Source organism: Cucurbitaria berberidis (genome assembly GCF_010015615.1).
Source record: "Cucurbitaria berberidis CBS 394.84 unplaced genomic scaffold K460scaffold_4, whole genome shotgun sequence".
In the NCBI taxonomy this organism is placed as follows: domain Eukaryota; kingdom Fungi; phylum Ascomycota; class Dothideomycetes; order Pleosporales; family Cucurbitariaceae; genus Cucurbitaria; species Cucurbitaria berberidis.
The window spans coordinates 533585-552549 of NW_024468938.1; the positions used below are offsets into that span (position 1 = coordinate 533585).

At 48.3% G+C, this 18965-nt stretch overlaps 9 protein-coding genes across 9 annotated transcripts; 6 read left to right on the plus strand and 3 right to left on the minus strand.

The window, feature by feature from the left end:
• Positions 1–195: 195 nt before the first annotated feature.
• Positions 196–1126, plus strand: K460DRAFT_340287 (uncharacterized protein; the record flags this gene model as incomplete). Its single annotated transcript, XM_040931112.1, has 3 exons — positions 196–260; positions 310–668; positions 724–1126. 3 exons carry the CDS (start codon positions 196–198, stop codon positions 1089–1091), a joined length of 792 nt encoding a protein of 263 aa, XP_040785380.1. The 3' UTR covers positions 1092–1126.
• Positions 1127–1184: 58 nt separating this feature from the next.
• K460DRAFT_314470 (general substrate transporter) lies at positions 1185–3161 on the minus strand. The gene is made up of 2 exons (XM_040930280.1): positions 2341–3161; positions 1185–2293 (listed from the first exon to the last, which is right to left on the minus strand). The coding sequence occupies exons 1-2, from the start codon at positions 2842–2844 to the stop codon at positions 1265–1267; spliced, it is 1533 nt and encodes a 510-aa protein (XP_040785381.1). The 5' UTR covers positions 2845–3161; the 3' UTR covers positions 1185–1264.
• Positions 3162–3288: 127 nt separating this feature from the next.
• K460DRAFT_418007 (Clavaminate synthase-like protein) lies at positions 3289–4653 on the plus strand. Its single transcript, XM_040937916.1, has 2 exons — positions 3289–3574; positions 3622–4653. The coding sequence occupies exons 1-2, from the start codon at positions 3401–3403 to the stop codon at positions 4387–4389; spliced, it is 942 nt and encodes a 313-aa protein (XP_040785382.1). The 5' UTR covers positions 3289–3400; the 3' UTR covers positions 4390–4653.
• Positions 4490–5560, minus strand: K460DRAFT_356632 (uncharacterized protein; the record flags this gene model as incomplete). The annotated part of the gene is made up of 1 exon (XM_040931972.1): positions 4490–5560. The coding sequence occupies one exon, from the start codon at positions 5558–5560 to the stop codon at positions 4490–4492; it is 1071 nt and encodes a 356-aa protein (XP_040785383.1).
• A 1417-nt stretch (positions 5561–6977) lies between these two features.
• K460DRAFT_290069 (GroES-like protein) lies at positions 6978–8159 on the plus strand (the record flags this gene model as incomplete). Its single annotated transcript, XM_040929170.1, has 1 exon — positions 6978–8159. The coding sequence occupies one exon, from the start codon at positions 6978–6980 to the stop codon at positions 8157–8159; it is 1182 nt and encodes a 393-aa protein (XP_040785384.1).
• A 1317-nt stretch (positions 8160–9476) lies between these two features.
• Positions 9477–11449, plus strand: K460DRAFT_407207 (uncharacterized protein; the record flags this gene model as incomplete). Its single annotated transcript, XM_040937045.1, has 3 exons — positions 9477–9495; positions 9550–9725; positions 10118–11449. The coding sequence occupies 3 exons, from the start codon at positions 9477–9479 to the stop codon at positions 11447–11449; spliced, it is 1527 nt and encodes a 508-aa protein (XP_040785385.1).
• Positions 11450–12917: 1468 nt separating this feature from the next.
• K460DRAFT_418010 (Di-copper centre-containing protein) lies at positions 12918–15082 on the plus strand (the record flags this gene model as incomplete). Its single annotated transcript, XM_040937917.1, has 7 exons — positions 12918–13065; positions 13121–13255; positions 13307–13440; positions 13516–13773; positions 13821–14113; positions 14165–14864; positions 14915–15082. The coding sequence occupies 7 exons, from the start codon at positions 12918–12920 to the stop codon at positions 15080–15082; spliced, it is 1836 nt and encodes a 611-aa protein (XP_040785386.1).
• Positions 15083–15398: 316 nt separating this feature from the next.
• K460DRAFT_367767 (S-adenosyl-L-methionine-dependent methyltransferase) lies at positions 15399–16502 on the plus strand. The gene has a single exon (XM_040933641.1). The coding sequence runs from the start codon at positions 15428–15430 to the stop codon at positions 16433–16435; it is 1008 nt and encodes a 335-aa protein (XP_040785387.1). The 5' UTR covers positions 15399–15427; the 3' UTR covers positions 16436–16502.
• A 760-nt stretch (positions 16503–17262) lies between these two features.
• On the minus strand, positions 17263–18610 carry K460DRAFT_290154 (uncharacterized protein; the record flags this gene model as incomplete). Its single annotated transcript, XM_040929179.1, has 2 exons — positions 17263–18308; positions 18355–18610. 2 exons carry the CDS (start codon positions 18608–18610, stop codon positions 17263–17265), a joined length of 1302 nt encoding a protein of 433 aa, XP_040785388.1.
• Positions 18611–18965: the final 355 nt, after the last annotated feature.

An 18965-nucleotide genomic window follows, 5' to 3' on the forward strand; every position in this document is an offset into this window, starting at 1 on the left:
ATACAGCCGGTCATCTAAAGGATCATGGCAGTAAACAACGATTTGGTCCGTAATTTGTTCCCATGTACAAGGTATGCCGAGCGTTTATTCTACGCCTGACGACATATCGTAGACTACGACTTAGTACATAGGTATAAGAAGCCCATCTGCAAGTTAATTCCCAACTATGGCATTACGATACATCTTTGGCCAATCATGTCAATCCTTTTGCCACTTTACATTTACCCTAATGCTGGCGCTTGGGATCCGCTATACGCAGCGTGAGTCTAACCTTGGTCAAAATAAATTCTCATACTGATATTTCCGTAGAGCAAAAGCACATCGGAATGTCGACTTCACTGTAATCATCAACCCGTGCTCTGGACCCTGTCTAGACTCACTTCCCGATCAAGTCTACCTTGACGAGATACCGAAACTACGAGCGTACCCAAATATCAGGGCCTTGGGCTATGTTGCAACACATTACACCGAGAAAGACATTGAGAGCGTGTTAGCAGAGATTGATATCTATGCGAAATGGCCGAAGGTGACGAACAACACCAAAATGAGGGTAGACGGAATCTTCCTCGATGAAACACCAAGCACATACAGTGCTGAAGAGTATTCTTACCTCAAAAGGGCAGGTCAGGCGGTGAAGAACGGGACATCGTTCAAGGACCGCTTCGTGGGTATGTTTACAAGTTCACCAACGTCGTTCCGAGTAAATTGCTAATCAATACCCAGCACACAACCCTGGTCTCATATCTTCGCGGATCCTAAACTCTAAGGCTATATACCAGGAATCATACCTCAATCTCACAGATATCACCGTCGTGTTCGAAGAAACGTTCGACAAGTGGCTCGATAAAGACACCTTTGACCCACTCCATTCGCACAAAATGCCTCGCTCAAAGCTCGCCATCATCCTCCATTCACTACCACACCTGAGCAGACAGGTTCTGGATTTTGTTATTGAACAGGTTGAGGAGACTGCGGATTGGATTTTCCTCACAGATGTCAAAGGGGACGACAAATATTATCACAGCTTTAGTTCGATCTTTGCGGACATGGTAAAGACTGTGGATGGCAAAAGAAGAAGACGAAAGCAATAAGAGAGTCAAAATTCGCTTCCTGTATCATATACTAGCACGTAGTATGAATAAAGCATAGAGAAATCACCAAGCTCAATCGTCGTATCAATATATGGCCGTGTCCCTGTATTTGACGCTTTTCATTTATTTATGTTAGAGTATTTCTCTCGTCTGAGATATAGCTCGCGATGTATTCATGTCGCCTCCTTGTTTTCAAACCCTACATTCTGACGGGTTGTAACGAAACCTTCGGTAACCACTAGAGCGTCTTGTTCTCCACCTTTGATAGTCTCTAGATCCGGCACGTTCGAGTGCTTCACACCATCAAAAACTTTATCCACCTCTTCGAGCGTTAAGCCTCGCGTTTCCACCCAGACGAGGAGCACGAATAGGACGAATAGTATATCGACACTAGCGTTGATGATATACACCTTCCAGCTGATTGCTTTCATGCCGAATGGAATGACCATGGTGACAAAGATCCCACAGAGCTTCGTTACAAGCGTATAGATACCCATACCTATAGCACGGATGTCATATGACAGGACCTCTGGTGGATATAGCACGGTAAGCGGCGTCATGCCCCATGCGTAGGTTGCATTGTAGATGAATATCATCGCGATTGTACCGTAGATGCCACTCGAATCCCCAGACTCTCCGTACTTTGCAGTGAGCCCCGCTAGAACGTACAAAGATACGATACCACCAGTGAGCGAGCCGGCGCACAACGTCTTGCGGCCGACCTTGTCTGCGAACCAGGATCCAGCAAGAGCGACGACAAGCGTGAAAGATGTGAGAATGACGTTGATCTGGAGCTGCGTAGTGGGGTCCTCAATACCGGCGCTGCTCAGCATGTCACCAAAGTAGAAAGTGACAATGTTGGTTCCAGGTAGCATGACAAAAAGTGGGAATGTCGCCGTGATAAGCACGCGCTTGCGGTTTGATGGGTGGATGAGGGCCTTCCAGACTGATGATTCCCGTTCTTTCTCAAAACGTATGGTATCTTCGATCTCCTTGAACTGGACCTTGACTACGGGATCGTCCACATTGCCGTTCGAATTGGCTATTGCGATGACTTCTAGTGCCTCCTCTTTGCGACCCTTTGCGATCAGCCAGCGGGGCGACTCAGGAATAAAGAGCAAGATGATCAAACACCACACCGATGGAGCAGCCTGAAGAAGTGATGGGATGCGCCATGCCCAAGTTGTTGTCAGGCTCTGCGTCTACCTCGCGTCAGCACCAACATGACTTAGCACACATTAGTACTTACACCATAGCAAACCCCACTAGCAAGCAACGTCCCAACCCCCCAGCACGCATAATACAACCCCATCGCAAAACCCCTCCACCTCACTGGCACCGTCTCCGCCAGCAAGGTTGGCGTACTAGTCTGCGCAAGCCCCATTCCAAATCCCACGATCAGTCTTCCTGCAAGGAATGTTGCAATGTTGTGAGCAGCACCTTGAATCACTCCGCCAACTAGCGTGATTAATGCGGACCAAAAGATGGCCTCACGACGACCCCGCCAATCTACCCATGGTCCGGAGATGAAGGAAATGGCTGCGCCGCTGACGTAGGATATAGCTGTGTTGAGGGACTTCGTCGTAGTGTTGAGAGTAAAGTAGGATATGTAGGAGGGCATTACATTGAATGACCCCATTAGGGAAGAGTCGTAGCCTACGAGGACGGAGTCGATTGCTGAAAGCATGATCAGACATACGACCAGTGCTTTTGAGTTGCGCGGTACCAGCCGCGAGACTTTGCGTTCTACCATAACTCCCTGCGTCTAACCTTCTTCTTGAACGGTTTATTAGGTGAGTAGGCGAAACCTCACGGCTGTTGCAGTGAAATATAACGCCAGCCGCTGTCTCAAGGCTCTACGCATCTCTTCACTGTCTCTTAGTCTGGAGTCCCTTGATATCACGCACTGCACTGCTGAATTGTGCCGGCTATCATGCTTGCTATCGTCTCTGGCGGGAATTGGTTGATACCAGATTGAGCAGTATCGGAGAAAGCTGCTATCATCGCCCGGATTTCGGTTATGTTGCTTTCCGTATGCGCAAATAATAACGACTACAGCCTGCCGATCGCGATGGGTGTAATCAAAGTCGAATAACATTATCTCGGACTTAGCGGGGTAACTAATAGCATGGTCATAGCTTTTTAGGGGTCCTCGCGGGCTAACGTAGAATTTTGCCCCCACCACCCCACTACCTACCTCGCCGTTATAATCTTGGCCCGACGATGGCTATGACTTTAATATCAGCTAGGTGCCTGCTCGAGTGTCACACAGTCAATTGTCTAGCACGTTGAAGTTCACTAACTCGAACATGACTGACGCTGCAGATATCGCTATCGTGTCATTTGACAAGTTCATCAACGGCGATGATGCGGATAAACGCGCGGTTGCGAAGCAACTGTATAACGCGTTCTCAACCGTGGGATGGGTGTACGTGAAGGATCATGGAATTCCACAGGAGAGGGTGGACGAGATCTTTGGGCTCGTATGTCAAAGGGCAAGTTGGTGGTGATACCTTTTAACAGCAATTAGGCGAAATCTTTCTTCGATCTTCCGTTACAGCAGAAGATCACCTGGCGCCTCCAAGATGCCGAGCTAAACCAAGGCTACACAGGTGATGGGGACGAAGCCAACGGCGGCGTCGATCACAAAGAATGCTACGAGCACCGCCGCTTCAGAAATCCATCCTGCCCGACCGACTCTGAGCTTCCAGGTTTCCGAGAGACTATTGATGAGTTCTATGGGCAATGCTACGTTCTTGGTCTCAACGTCCTAAAGTGTCTCGCAATTGCCATGGATCTTGGCGAAGATTTCTTCACAGGCATCACAAAGCAAGCGGACCCGCAACTCCGTCTGATCCACTACCCGGCCATCGAGAAGAAGATTGTCGAGCAAGAAGGCCACGCGCGTATCATCCCTCACACAGACTTTGGACTCTGCACCTTGCTATTCCAAGACTCTGTCGGCGGTCTCGAAGTCGATCCTTTCCACACCGGAGATTTCAAAGCTGCGTTGCCCGTCCGCGGGACCGTTCTCATCAACATCGCCGATCTCTTACAACGTCTCACGAACGATCGCTGTCGAAGCACTATACATAGGGTCGTGAGTCCGAAGACCTCGGGCGATATATTGCCGTCGAGGTACTCCATACCATTCTTTATTCATCCCGATCCGGATGTACTCATCGACCCTGTGATAAAAGAGGAGGGTGAAGTGAAGAAATATGAGCCGGTCAACGCTGGAGAGTGGCGGACATGGAATACACAGAAGAATTACAAGAGTTTGCCTGTTGCTACATAGGAATGCCTGGAGGCCTTCGAAATACAATAAATGCCTACACTATCTGTTTATAACCTAGCCTGATTGCCTTCGCTGACCTTTCGCAACACAGAGGTACGTGTCAAACTGCAGCCTGTATGCCATCAAGTACTTCTGCAAGTGCAGGCTTTACAATGCCCAGCAGGCGCATCATCATCTCCAACCCCAGAATCATGCCCCAACCTGCTTGCTTCAAGATAGCCGGGAGTTCGACAGCACCTTCTACTAGCAGCACATCTCCGCCCCAGATCAGGGCACCCGGGGGGCTTTCAATGCACCCCAGTGCCTCTTCACCCTCCGAATCTGGTGCCTCGTCTGTAAGGACTACTATGCCTTCGTCTACCTCATCAGAGGCCTCCGAATACTCGACACCCTGGAAGTGCTCACCGACCTGAGCGCACCACTCCTCCACTTTCTCGGTAGTCTGCACCGATTCTTCGCCTCCCCAAGGGTCCTCCCCCCTGGCTACTCGAGTCCGCCTTGCTTCGTATTCGATATCTACTTGCCTGCGCTTTATCAATATATTTTCCTCTCTCTTCTTTATCTTGAGACAAACTGCCTTGCAGTCTTGCGTGTACCCAGGTTGTTTGTCATCAAGCAATGAACGCGAAGATACGTCATATGGATTTCCCCAGGCTAAAATATCTTCCAGGCCTGCTTCCAGATTTACAATCAACTCTTTAAGGATAGGTTGAAGGTCCTTGTACTCCTGAAGAAGCCTCTCGAATTGCTCTTGCTCGGCTTCAACTGTAGTCCGGCGGACTCCATATTCGTGGGAAAACCAATTTCGAAGCTCATATATCGGGCGGTTTTGGTCCATGGCCCTCTGGAAGGTTCTCCATAGTGAACTACTGTACTTGGATTTGGGCCACGTCCATGCGTGTTCTTCGTACTTGATAGCCTTCCATTCTTCATAGAAACTGATATGGCGTGAGGCGATTTCGCTTTTGGCCCTCCAGATGTCTTCATCCAGGGGGTCTAGATTCTTGGCTGCAGATATGGCCCAAGTAGACTTCGTTTGGCGTGTGAAGTCATGCTTCTTGTTAGACCTCAGAGCGAGTGTGACAGCTCGGTGGATTATGCGGGAGAGTTCAAGAATATGCCGGGCGGTAGACCTATCCAGAATAGTACCGCAAATAATGTTGGACACCATTTTGAAGATAGAGTATGTTGCTTGTGCGTGATGGTGATTGTGTGGTGTTGAATGTGTATTGGTGGTGCGTAGTGTTGAATATATGTTGTTAATATGTAGTTGTGAGGGGTAATGCTGAATGTGTGATGAATGAGAAAAAGAAATGTAGTACTCAAAGTTACTTTATTCATACATGTAAAAGGATATAGGTTTTGGAGGTTTTTGCGACCGAATATTAGTAGCAATATACAGAGAGAAGAATAAGTTGTAAAGCTTAGAAATTTTCTACAAATTATAAAAGCAGTATTATAATAAAATAAATAGTATAATACTATAACGCAAAACCTAGTTGTAAAACTATAAAACTAATTCTAGCTATATAATAGTAATGCTACTGCCTATAGCAGTAATAAAATAAAAAGCTAGTAATTTATTTAAGCACTTTTTTTAAAACTTATAATTTAATAATATTGCTTAATAAATTAAATATATATAATAATGTATTATTTATATTTTAAACTTTCTACCTACGCTGCAAAGTAGCTATAGCTAAAAAACTAAAAAAATTACTAAATATTATAATTATAAATATTTAGAAACTACGTGCCCTGCGCGCTATAATTATTATTTTTTTTTATTTTTTTAAATTTTTTTTTAATAAGTAAAGTAAAATACTAAAAAATAAAATTTAAAATAGTACTAATAGTAATAAATTATTTTTATACTAAAAAAAAAGTATAGTGCGTCTTTTACTATACTTATAAAGTTTAGTATAATAGTTTTTTTTTATATATATAAAAGCTATTAAATAGTATTTTATAAAATTTTATAAGTACTTTAAAACTTTATATAAAATTAAAATAATATATAATATTTCTTTATAAATATAAGTAAAATAATAATTAAAATATTAGTTATGCTACTTGTGTATAATATTAAACAGTATAATAAATAGCAAAGAGTAATATATATAAGTTTTGCATCTAGTCAAATTAAAACTCGGACCTTTAATTGTTATTACCTTGATTTGCTGGAAGTATTCGGGTAGCAAGTTTGGAAGATAGACTAGAATTCTTCAGTTGATCCCCAGTGGTACGATAGGTCAACCTCGGCACTGCCTGGTTGTGTTGTTGGTAGGGCGCAATATTGCTCACGTAATCTTAGTTGCTCACTAAGAGCGCAATGTTGGTCAGCATGAAGGCTACCAGTGGGCGCTTTTTGATTTCAACAAAGCCTGGATATATTTAATGCCGCTACTATTTTGATATTCCAAACGAAAACCCTGCGTAGTCCTGCCTACCTCCAGCCAGTACCATTCATTGTTGCAAAATAGCTTCTACGATTCGCAGAGAGCTCTCTAGGCGATCTTTACAACTCCACATCTCTCTCTCTCTCTCTATTTAAAGTCCTAGCGTTGAACATATCGACATAATTCAGCATGCGGGCCCTTGTGCTTAATGCCGAAACTCGAACCGCGGAACTCCAGTACGTCTCCCTACCAGTGCAAGCACCAAACGAACTTTTGGTTAAGGTTGAGGCCATCTCACTCAACCCTATAGACCCACTCTACGTCCTGCATCCATTGGCAAGCTCCGGTCGAAAAATTGGAAGCGACTTTGCCGGCTTAGTCGTCGATGTGGGAGCGTCAGTCCCGAACTCTGCTCACTTTAAGAAAGGTGTCCGTATTGCTGGATTCTTGCAAGGTGCTTGTAGCGTTAATGAGCGGGCCGGCGCCTTTTCGGAGTTCCTGACTGTCCCATGGGATCTCGTTTGGATAATACCGAACGGCGTCTCAACAAATGAGGCTGCGAGTGTGAGCCTTGTGGCTCTGACTGCCGCACAAGCGATCTGGTACCGTCTTCAACTAAAAGCGCCGTTTCATTATGAACCAAAACTAGCCCTCGAGGAGCACCCAGAATGGAACCAAGGCAACGCATTCAATGAACAGGACCCCAAAGTTGTCAACTTCTTCATCTATGGGGCTTCCACTTCAGTCGGCTTGTACGCTGCTCAAATGGTACGACTAACTGCGAAAGCAAGCGGGATGACGATCAGACTATTTGGTGCTGCAAGCAAAGCTCGATGGGAAATGTTGAGAGCACAACCGTACGCATACGATTATCTCGTAGACTATCGCGACACCAATTGGTCGGAGCAAGTCAAGAAGCTAGCTGACGATTCTGAAATTCACTACGCTTATGACTGCATCGCTGAAGGCGACACAGTACAGCGCATTGCCTCGACCCTCACACGGGGTGGGAAGAGCGCTATCGTAAGGTCTCGAGAAGGCGGAACCTGGAAAGCGGATGATCTCTCTGTTGAGCCAATATACGGCGCGGTATGGGAAGGTCTCGGAGAAGAAGTTCAATATCAAGGCTTCACTGTGAAACAGTCGCCTGCCGCCCGCGGCTTTTCAGTGGCGTTTTATGAGTGGCTCAGCGTGGCCATGGGTTTGGAGCTAAAACCGACCCCGGTTCGATTGATGCCCGGTGGATTGGAAAAAGTAGTGGAGGATGGTTTCCAGTTGCTTGGTGCGGGTGGTATGAAAGATAGAAAAGCCAAGCGGCCAGAGGAGTGGATGCGGCCAGTTAGCGCTGAGAAGCTTGTGTACAGGGTCTAAACAGTTGGGATAGTAAGCAATCTGAGACGGTCATTGACCTGTTTTAGAAGCTGGAAGAAGATCTAAGAGATCACTGCGTAGAACTTTGTTTTGGTATTTAAAGAATGAGTTTTACTGTTCGTGTGTGGTGAGAAGGGTTATGATAGGTCAACTATTACTATCATCTTCATGCGTGGAGCGAACTCTCGACTCCACGCGAGTAGCCGGGACCGCGATAGATCCTACATAGGAATACGGCGTGACCAAACTAGAGCTTTGTGCTAGTATCGAAGACGAGGCGACTTTGTAGACAACTATAGGGTTATTGAACAGTTTGCTCCTGTTGGCTCGCTGAACGAAGCTGATGTTCTCGTTCATCACTGCCTCTCTTCCTGCGCAGCATCATATTTTCCCATTTACGTATTGATCAGATGCCTATATTTGCGGTGATATAAATATAGATCAGTATGATGGAAACACAGGTTCTCTTTCATCCCATGGCCGCAATTGGCAGGTCGTTTCAGGTCACGATCGAAGTGTTTAACCCTTGGAGTGCGACGCTTTGTTTGCGCACAGCCGCACCTCGCCACGTCGCTTTCATGGCAATGTATTGCAGACGAATCCCAGCAGTTGATGCGCTGGTATATTTCCAATTCTCCTTCCACAGCTCAAAATTCCTTTTGCATCCCTTTCGTGTTGAGTTTGATGAACTGTCTACAATGAGCCCACAAATGCGACGCCAAAATGGATCCTGCCCATCTGGAGGAACCATCTACAATTGTGCAGGTGGATTCATTGGTTGCTGTTTGAATCCTCCAGAAGATCCTTGTAATCCGAGCGCTAGTTGTCCAAAAGAGAATGATCGCACGCCAGGTCGATGTACGTTCAAATTAACTGATCATAGAAGAATCTAACTTGCGTATAGTTACAAGTGGAACAGCTGAGATGTCAAGACCAACAACTGTGCTGACGCCATTGCCTCTCGCAATAGCATCGTCATCTCGCCCAGTAATTACGTCCTTCACCCATATTTCGAGTGATTCAAGGACTTCGAATTCACTCGAGACATCACTCCAGCAGACCGGTACTTCCGTTCTTGTAGACCCTACAGTATACAAAACAGTCACACATGGATCGGAGACTATCATTCCATCTGTCGCAGTCTCGACACCGGCTACCAGTTCCCATTCGACACCCATAGCAGCACTTGTTGGAGCGGCGGTAGGTACTGTTATTCTCGTCGTCATAGCTTTATTCCTATTCTTTTGCGTTAGGAGAATGCGGCACAAAAAGGTGTATCAATCGCCATCTTATCCCTCTCCTTGTGTGGGTAGCGACATGTCGCAGCAGCTTTCCAGTAAGATGATCGCACACCCACATTACGTTCTGGTCGTGACTGATCTTGATGCAGGCAGTGCATCTTCCCAATACGACAATTTGAAACCCCAATCGCAAGTATCCCGACCACATACCACCCCAGAGTATGTTCAGCAGCTCGATGGTCGTGAGATTGTGCCACTCTATCCTCAACGGACCCGACCTTTTGCTGAACTCCCAGCCGAACCAGTCTTGAGGCCGATTCATCAGGTGAATAGGCATGCATTGCATCAGGTCACTCAAGGCTCAGTATAGAACCTTTAAACTCTACAGACCGAAATCATATGTCCCTTGAACTGTACATGTGGCTGAAAGAAAGCCCATTGTGAGCAGTGGTACTTCGGTACGTGCAGGTACCACACGTTAGCATACTTCTTCAGCAAAAATGCATGATTGTAAAATATTTCTATGTAGAACATTAATCTTCGTCAATGCAAAAGCATGTTTGGTTGTCAAAGCAGCCTAGAGCCGTCGCACGATCGCCACGTGATGAAGCTAGTCATGGTCAGATCCGAGCCCTATCATCCTGCAACATCTTCACCATTCCTCACCTTCTCAGGACTTCCTTCTCTTAATTTCTGCTGTTAATCCTTGACTCGCAGTCTACTATCCTAGGACGAAATTCTGAGCATCTTACGAAGGCACCTACGAGCCCCGCTGACGTCATCGTCGGGCCGCTACGATCTCAGACCTTTTCAGTCACTCCCGCAAACCTAGTACATCCTCTGCCGCCAGAGATCGACCTTAGTTCGTCTACTTCTGTTACCATGTCTGGGGAATCCGTGCCGCCTACAGAAACCACAGCGCAATCAGCACCGAAATCGATACCCCGCTATTTCAAAAATGATGCGCCGCTGGCACGCCGAGATCCTCACAAGCAACTACTGGCGTCTCTAGACCGACTCATTACAGAACATCCTCCGCATCACGTTCCACCAGGCGGTGGCCTCTATTATGGACCGATCTCTGTGGCGTTCCTCTTCTACGCTCTCCATAACATATACCCAGATCTGACCTTGGACGACTATCCACTGAACACATGGTCTGCGGCGTATATCGAACAGGCACAAGCCCATATCAAAGAGTTCCCAGCCCCTTCTCCAAGCAAATGTGGTATCTCCAACGACATCATGTCTCTGCTTGCCCTGTACGCCGTCACAGCAAGGGATCCGGATACAGTGAAGGAGCTTTGCGACCACGCTGCTGTCATGCTCGAGCCCGACACTTCAAATGAGTGGCTGCACGGACGTGCGGGCTATTTATACCTCCTTCGATTGGTTCGCGGAGCCTTTACCAACAATAAGGAGATTATAGAGCTCATTGAGGACACGGCGGATGAGTTGATCGAAAACATTGTGGCTAGCCCTCGCCCTTGGAAATGGCGTGGTAAGGCCTATGTGGGCGCCGTCCATGGTGCAGTCGGTATCATCACACAAATCGTACTTACCGATCCATTATGGGCACCGAAGCTGGAAGCTGAGTTGGGTGCGCTTCTAAGCTATCAATACGAGAGCGGAAATTTTCCGTCGTCACTCCCGCCGGGCCGCGACAGGCTTGTACAATTCTGTCACGGGGCACCAGGTGTGGTCGCTTCTCTACTTTCAATTCGAAAATATTTCCCGGGGCTTCACGATCGCATAGACAGGGTGATTGCAAAGGCTAGAGAGAGTATATGGGAAAGGGGTCTTTTGACCAAAGAGCCCTGCTTGTGTCATGGCATTGCCGGAAACGCTCTTGCGTTGGATGGGAAGCAGTTTGAGCACTTCATGACCTACACGACGGGCCATGAGATCAAATTGATGGGAAAAGATGGCATGCTCGAAAAGTCAGATGACCCGTCAGCATTGTGGTGTGGCGAAGCTGGACGTGCCTGGGCTTGGGCCGTCGCCGATAAGCAATTGGAGAAGAGATTCCTCGGGTACAATGATATTTGAAGCGGTGATGAGGTAGTACAGGGAGGCTTTGACGTGGAAGCCCACAAACTACACGAGGATACGATCAGAATAATTCATGACTTTGACGATACGGTACTCATTTGGAGGCGTGGCCCAAGTTCCACAGACACACGAAGCTATCAACTGCGGCTGGTTGCATGGTTACAAGTGACTTCCATTAGTGCCTCCTTTCTAAGTTTCCATACCGCCAATAAACTTTTCGTTATCTTCTGTGACGTGGCACAGCTATTTTACGAGTCACCGTCCAATTCCAATCTCCGGGTTTTTCTTTTTGCAAATTCTATGATATATTGAGGCTGGAAGATGTCCGACATATCGACCACTAAATGAACCGGTATCGGTATGTATAATATCACTGCATAGTAAGTGATCGTCATATCTTTGATAGCCGCTAGTACCTGACCGATTATTCGTTACCCGATCGTGCAGTGGCCAATATATCAGCGTATGCGGCCCCTATATCCACGCGTTGTGCTACATGACTTGCGGAAACACTCGGCTGTAACCGCCCAGCAACATTCAACTTTGTTGTTTGCGTTCCTTATGGGGGAGATGGAAGTCAGCTTGGAGAAAGGCACCCATGGCCGTCAGCATGCACAACACCATCATGTGTAAACGCCCGTCAGATCGCTTTGAAAACCACGCGTATGTTACATGCAACGGCTGTTTGTGCAAACTTTTCGAAAACGCGATGGTTCTTGTACTCCAGGAATCCAACACCCGCTGAGGCAGGAGGGACAGAGCTGTGATGGGAAAGCACAACTTTCCACGTCAGCGCTGCCCCTCACTTCAACTTCTTTCACAATCCTCTTGGCCACATCATTGATGACTGTCAACCCTTGATGTGTCGTTAGCGCATTGCAGGGTATGATCCGTTCTTATCACGTACTGCTAGTTGGGTCGCGCGCTAATGCTAGGCCATACTTATAGCACATTTTCTGCAAGAAATCTCTCGCTAATCGTTTGTAATATCTTCAAATACTGTTAATTTTACGCGCGCAATATACATACGCTCGTTCTCCGTCGCAGAGTCATAGTTCAAGGTACGTGGTTCTTCTTTCAGGCAACTACGGTTGGGTTCCGTTCCCTTGTAAACACGATCTCGCTACCATCATTCCACACACCGCCAGCAGCAACTCAAATCTTCAAAAGGATAGCATCAGTTACCTTTTTGATGGCACGCATTCATATCATCAGCAGCCAGTTCGCTCATGTGTTCTTAAAAATCTTTTCTAGTTCTCCGTGGCTTTCCAACAGAGGCGAAAAGTCTTACGACCTAGACCACGTCTGAACAGTCGCCACGCATCGCCCCATCATTTGAGTGGTAGCTCTGACGAGTGGCTAGACTAGATCCAATTACAGACCTCACTGTAATACAGATATATATCTGTCCACTCCATCTGCCTGGTTTCAAACAGCAACAAGTCCATCAGCACATCCGCCCACGATGCCCATCCCGTGGGTCATTCGATTGCTACTGCCACTCAGTCTCATTTCTATCGCCAAATGCAACGTAGTTAGTCGCGCCGAGCATTTGCGGGGCCGGCAGTCTGGCGCGGGCTTAGTTTCTGGGGTCCAGTCAAGAGATAGGAACGGTGAGCGGATCCTCTGCAGTCCAGACCCCTTGAACCAGTGCTAAACTTTTCTCAGGCAATGTTTTTGTCCGTCGTGAAGTCCGCGATCTGAAAGAAAACTATCCAGATCAATGGAACCTGTATCTACTGGGGCTGGAAGCACTTCACTGGACAGATCAAAGTGATCCGTACTCCTTCTATGGACTTGCTGGTGAGTAGATCTCGCATTGAATGCTAAAGGTGACTGACTTTGATATTTTAGGCGTCCATGGCAGACCATACAAGACTTGGGGGAATGCGCCAGGCCGTCCTGACAGGATTGGCAGCTCAGGTTATTGTCCACATAACAATCAGCTGTTTCTCAGTTGGCATCGTCCATACCTCACGCTTTTCGAAGTGAGTTCACAGAGCACCCTAGCGAGAATTTTTCCCGCGAGATGCTCAGAAGTTTGAATGCTGACGAGAATGTAGCAAGTATTGCATGAACGCATTCAAGAAATTGCATCCCGCGCGCCCGAGGATCGGTATGAACGGTATAGTAAAGCTGCGAGATCATTTCGCATGCCTTATTGGGACTGGGCCCAGGGGGAAAAGGGGGGCCCTGTTCCAGACTTCTTTACAACGGAGATGATTTCGGTCATCAAAACCGATGGTGTGGAGAAGGATATGTGGAATCCACTTCATACATATCGATTCCACCCAGTTGTCCCCGAAGACTTTGAGGGAAAGGTAATCTAAACGGCTAGTTCTGAAAATAGTTACTAATTAAGCTGCAGTGGGCAAATATTACGAAAACGCTTCGATGGCCGACTGGAGACGGACGTAATGCCACATCACAGCAAATTGAGTTTGAACGGTCTTACAACGAACAGCAACGAAATATCCTAACCGAGATGGGTCTGGTATACAGGTCCAGTACGTTTGCAAGATTTGCAGACCGGATTGAACAGCCGCATGGCTGGATACATGGAATTGTCGGTGGTGGCTGGGAGGCTAATGTCGCATTCAAAGGCCATTTCTGGCCACTAGAGTACTCCGCCTTCGAGCCACTCTTCATGCTTCATCACGCGTGAGTGCTCCTTACCAAATATCCCACGTTTTGAAGCTGATAGCCTGATAGTAACGTCGACCGTCTTTTCGCACTCTACCAGGCAGCACACCCGAACTCCACTATGGAACCATTCAAGCTACGTAATGGCAATCGGTTCCTTGAAGACGGACAAATGGTAAACAATCGCACGGCATTGCTCCCCTTCCGAAAGGAATCGGGTGACTTTTGGACGACGAAGGATTGCTGGAATCATACAGTCCTGGGTTACACATACCCGGAAACACAGCCTTGGAAATACGATTCAGATGAGGATTACAGGGTGGCTATCAAAGCAATCATCTCAAACCTCTATGGCGGAAACGCTAGAACACAGCTCACGACCCCTCCTGCATCAGGGGGTGGCCATATCCTACTAGCGAAGAACGGAACCTTCACAGACTGGACGATCGAGACGCAAGCCTCTGCGCATGGTCTTCCGCCAACCTTTGTCGTTCGCTTCTCGCTTGTTGGAGACTTCTCATCCGATCCAAGTATCGATGCTGGAACGTGGATGATCTTAATGCCAACAGATCACAACAGTATGGCGCACACAAGTCGTAGGGCCAAGCAAAAGTCAGAGCGGGCTTCCACGATCGATCAGACACTCAAAGGTACCGTCGGCCTAACCGCACACCTCCTCGATCAAGTCGCCGCTGGGAAACTGAAAAGTCTGAATTCGGAAGACGTTGTGCCATATTTGAAGGACAAATTGACCTGGAAGGTCTACTCGGTATGTTCTCTCCATATAGTTCTTTCGACAGCTTAGCTAATAGGGAATAGGGTGATGGAGTCCTGATCCCACAGTCAGACCTCAAGGCTCTCACCGTTCAGGTTGTCAGCACTACTGCGCGCATCCCAGATGATCCGAACGTGCCTGTTGAGTATAACGAGGATGTCACGGCATATCCCGAAGTCACAATTGGCAAGAGTGAGGGCGTAATAGCTTGATTATCTCTTTCTGACTTACATTTCTAAGTGATTTTGCTTGCTGGGAATAATGTGTAATACAGGCTGTTCGTTTTCTTTCATCGATGTTGGATTTGAGTCATATCGCAGCATAGTATCCTTGTCAGCCTTATTACTGACGTTCTTGTTAGAAAATAATGTACTAAAATTAGATCGCTCCGGAGATGAATCAATTCCCGTAAGGATCAGCGTCCCGATTGGTCAGCCTTGGCAGTGAACCTCTAACAGTGTAGTAGTTCTATCATCGGAATCGCCTTCGCAGTCTTCAGCTTGCATCCCTCCGCTCTACCTAGAACATCCCACAATTACACTAAGATCGGCTTGACCATGATATCCCGAGCCCCTCTTCGCATCTCGCAGCCGCTATCATGGGCGCGGAATACTGTGACTAATGCCCTCTATCATACAATGACATGCACCTCACAACAAGTCCAACGACAACGACTGCCTTATAAGCACCAAAATCGCAGCATCAGCACCACACCACGACGCACCATGGCGGCCCCTACAACCAAAGACTGGTCCGCAACCCAATACCTGAAATTCAACAACGAGCGCACACGCGCCGTATACGACCTCGTCGCGCAAGTAACACCACACATCAGCACATCCACGCCACGCATCTACGACCTAGGCTGCGGGCCAGGAAACAGCACACAGGTACTGCGCGACGCATTTCCAGGCGCCAAGCTAACAGGCATGGACTCATCGCCCGATATGCTAGAAAAAGCGCGCTCAGCGCTGCCAGATGTGGAGTTCGTAACGGGGGATTTGGCTACGTTTGAGAGTGGACAAGAGCCCGATCTGCTCTTCAGCAACGCTGTGTTCCACTGGCTCCGGCACACGTCACGCATCCCTACTCTCACCCGCCTGTTCGCCTCTCTCCGTCCAGGCGGCGTGGTAGCAATCCAGGTGCCAGACAACTACCACGAAGCGTCGCACGCGCTGATGCGGGACACAGCTCTGCTACCTGATTCAGCGTGGTCGTCTTCCTTTTCCGATACGCGCATAGGCGACGTGGGGGATCGCGATAGGCCGGATTTGGATCCTATTGAGCCGCCAGAAGAGTTTTATAATGCGCTTATTCCGCTGGCGGGGAGTGTTAATGTTTGGCGCACAAATTATTTTCATGTGCTCAAGGATGCGGGTGCAATTGTTGAGTGGGTTAAGGGGACGGGCCTGCAGCCGTATCTGAATAGGATTGACGGGGAAGAGGCGAAGAGTGCATTTCTGGGGGAATATGAAAGACGATTGAAAAGGGCGTATCTGCAGTTGGTGGATGGGAAGGTGCTACTGGGGTACCCGAGGCTGTTTGTTGTTGCTGTTAGAAAGTAGAGAGATGACCGATGTGTGTTAATGTGAGGGATAAGTCGAACAGAAGTGACCCATAGATGAAATGTAGATATGTAGGTTTGTACTATGCTAACTTTACTTACCTGCGTGATATGATCATCAGAGACCTGATTGTAGTGAGACAGACTATCGCTATCACCACGAGAACTTCCCACGAGACTGCGCGTGTTCTTCTTCTTCTTAGAAGAGGTGGCTATGTCTAATCAAATCACCTTCCATGCCATATCTTGACACATAATCGTACATTCAAGTACCACTCCAACGACACTCTCTGGTCGCACTTCCCTTAACCCTTCTCTAGTTGGGATGCTTCGTGCAGTACCAGCACACGCTTAGTCCACATTGGAAGCAGCAGTTGACCCAGCGATCTGCGCGTCCGCAATGATGGCATGCCGTGTTCCATCCCTGGCTACGATAGTAACGCTCAAACCCGTGCTCATGGACATGGTTTTGCTTTCTGTTGCGTCGCTTTGGGCGGCGATTTGCGTGGGGATCCTTTCCGACTTGAGGTTGATTTTGTCGCTGAACTGGTATCTGAACTCGGAGCTGATTCTGGGCCCTCTCTCCGTTCTGGTTCGCAATGACTGCGGGTTGAGGGCGGACAACAGGGGGGACAGCTGGAGCTGGTGCGGGAACATGAACGAGAGGTTGAGCGACATCTGCATTGTTGTCACCCTGAGGACGGTCGATGATGTTGCGCTCGTCCCAAACTGTGCAGTTGCATGTCTTCCACTTCGCGACGCAGAGGTAGCAAAACTCGTGACGGCAACGACAACTACGTGTAGTTAGCAAATTTGCATTCCCATACTTTATCTGACGACGTACGTGATGTGGTAGCAGCCTTGCTCAAGCTCCACCATCTCCTTGCAATTAGGACATGTCTGCCAGCGCTTCTGCTGGGCAACGCTCATGAGCTCTTTGACGTCCTTGTCCTCGGGGCAGAGCCCGTCATGTTGCTTGCCCTTACACGTTGCACACGTCTTATGGGTGCAGACTGAACATGTCGCCACGCCTCCTACGACATCGACAGGCCGTACCCACTTTGAGCACCCTGTGTTGCTACAGTACGTGCGGTTCGCGGTCTCGAGCTCTTCGCGCCTGGCCATAAACCGAGCGATGAGATCCCGTGGCAGGAAGGGCGTGCAACTGAGCAACGGGATGATCTTCGAGCAGCAGCGCGGCGGAAAGTGGGAGGGATCGGTAACTGATGATTCGAACAGTCGTCGAATGCATTCGCGGCAGTAGGCATGCGGCTCCATTTCACCGTCCTCCTTGCACGGTAGCTGGAGCATGTTGTATGTGGGATGCATGTCAAGACACGAGGAGCAGGTACCCTGTGTGGCAGGATCCGCTTTGCCTTTGCCTTTGTCGATACTAGACGGGTCGACTGTAGCCGGTGCCGTGGTGACAACACCATCAAGACCAAGCCGGGGCCAGTCGACCGGTTCCTCACGCCTCGCTCGCTTGGTTCTGCCATCCTCGATCTCTCTAAGCACGGCAGGATCTAGGAAGGCGGTACGCTTGTTCGGCGTAGCAGGTCGGGGTCGAGGTTGGGGTGCTGTCGTCTCGTCGGCTTCATCGTCGATGTGGGCTTTCTTGCTCGCGCCATTATTCTGCTCTGACACCAGTTGCTCTTCGATAGGGCGCTTTCTCAAAGTCTGTGGCTGAAGTTGCGGGCCTGCTGTCTGACTGCCGTCGAGACTGACACATAGCTCTTTACTACCTGTTGATGTACCATTGACTGCCTCGGCCCTCTGATCCGCTGCAGCCTCTTCATCTCCAGGTCGCTTGTTCAACACTGCAGGACGCTGAGGCACCGGCTTACCGGCGAGTCTACAGGCCATCTCATGATCACCTTCACCCATGTTAGCTCTCTCTATGCCAATGATGCCGCTACTCACGTTCAGCCTGTTGCTCTTCAGTCAAGAGTCGCTTGAACGCTGTGCGATTGGCATTCTCTTCCTTCAGTATGTTATATGCGTATACTTGGCCGTGAACTTCGTTCCTCGTTTTGACTAGCTCGCTGCGAAGTGCCTCGAAAGCTGCTTTCTCATCATTAGTGTTAGCATCGTGGCTCGATGGGGTCAGGGTCTTGAGAATGGTGTCGACATCGTCGAGCTGAATCTTCAATGCTAATCTAGCCGTCGCCGGGTCCATCATCTTGCCGCAACGGGATGCATAAACTCCAAGGGCTAGAGATAGGTACTGGTGACAGCGATGACTGCAATGAGGCAGTTCTTCAATCCAGAAGAGATTACCAGGTTTGCAGATAAACGTGCGTGTATTAGGCCTTTAGGCGAGAGAGCAAAGGTATGGAAGGTAGGGGCAAGGAAGGAAGATGGCGTTCTGTGGTGTGAAGAGCTGAGGAAAGCGGAAAGCGCCGCGATGAAAGGTGAGGGGAAAGGGGAAGGTGCGATGGCAGCAGAAACAACAATTAGTCAAAACAATGAGAAGGATGGAGAAGAGAAACCGAGATGACTTATGCATAGCACGATAGGCTTTTTCAATCGGT

Excerpts from the sequence above, each read along its gene's own strand:
- K460DRAFT_314470 (XM_040930280.1), bottom strand. The coding sequence starts at position 2,844 with ATGGTAGAACGCAAAGTCTCGCGGCTGGTACCGCGCAACTCAAAAGCA. Across the intron at positions 2,294-2,340 it reads CTAGTGGGGTTTGCTATGGT|ACGCAGAGCCTGACAACAAC; the intron begins GTAAGTACTAAT and ends GACGCGAGGTAG.
- K460DRAFT_418007 (XM_040937916.1), top strand. The coding sequence starts at position 3,401 with ATGACTGACGCTGCAGATATCGCTATCGTGTCATTTGACAAGTTCATC. Across the intron at positions 3,575-3,621 it reads TGGACGAGATCTTTGGGCTC|GCGAAATCTTTCTTCGATCT; the intron begins GTATGTCAAAGG and ends AACAGCAATTAG.
- K460DRAFT_367767 (XM_040933641.1), top strand. The coding sequence starts at position 15,428 with ATGATATCCCGAGCCCCTCTTCGCATCTCGCAGCCGCTATCATGGGCG.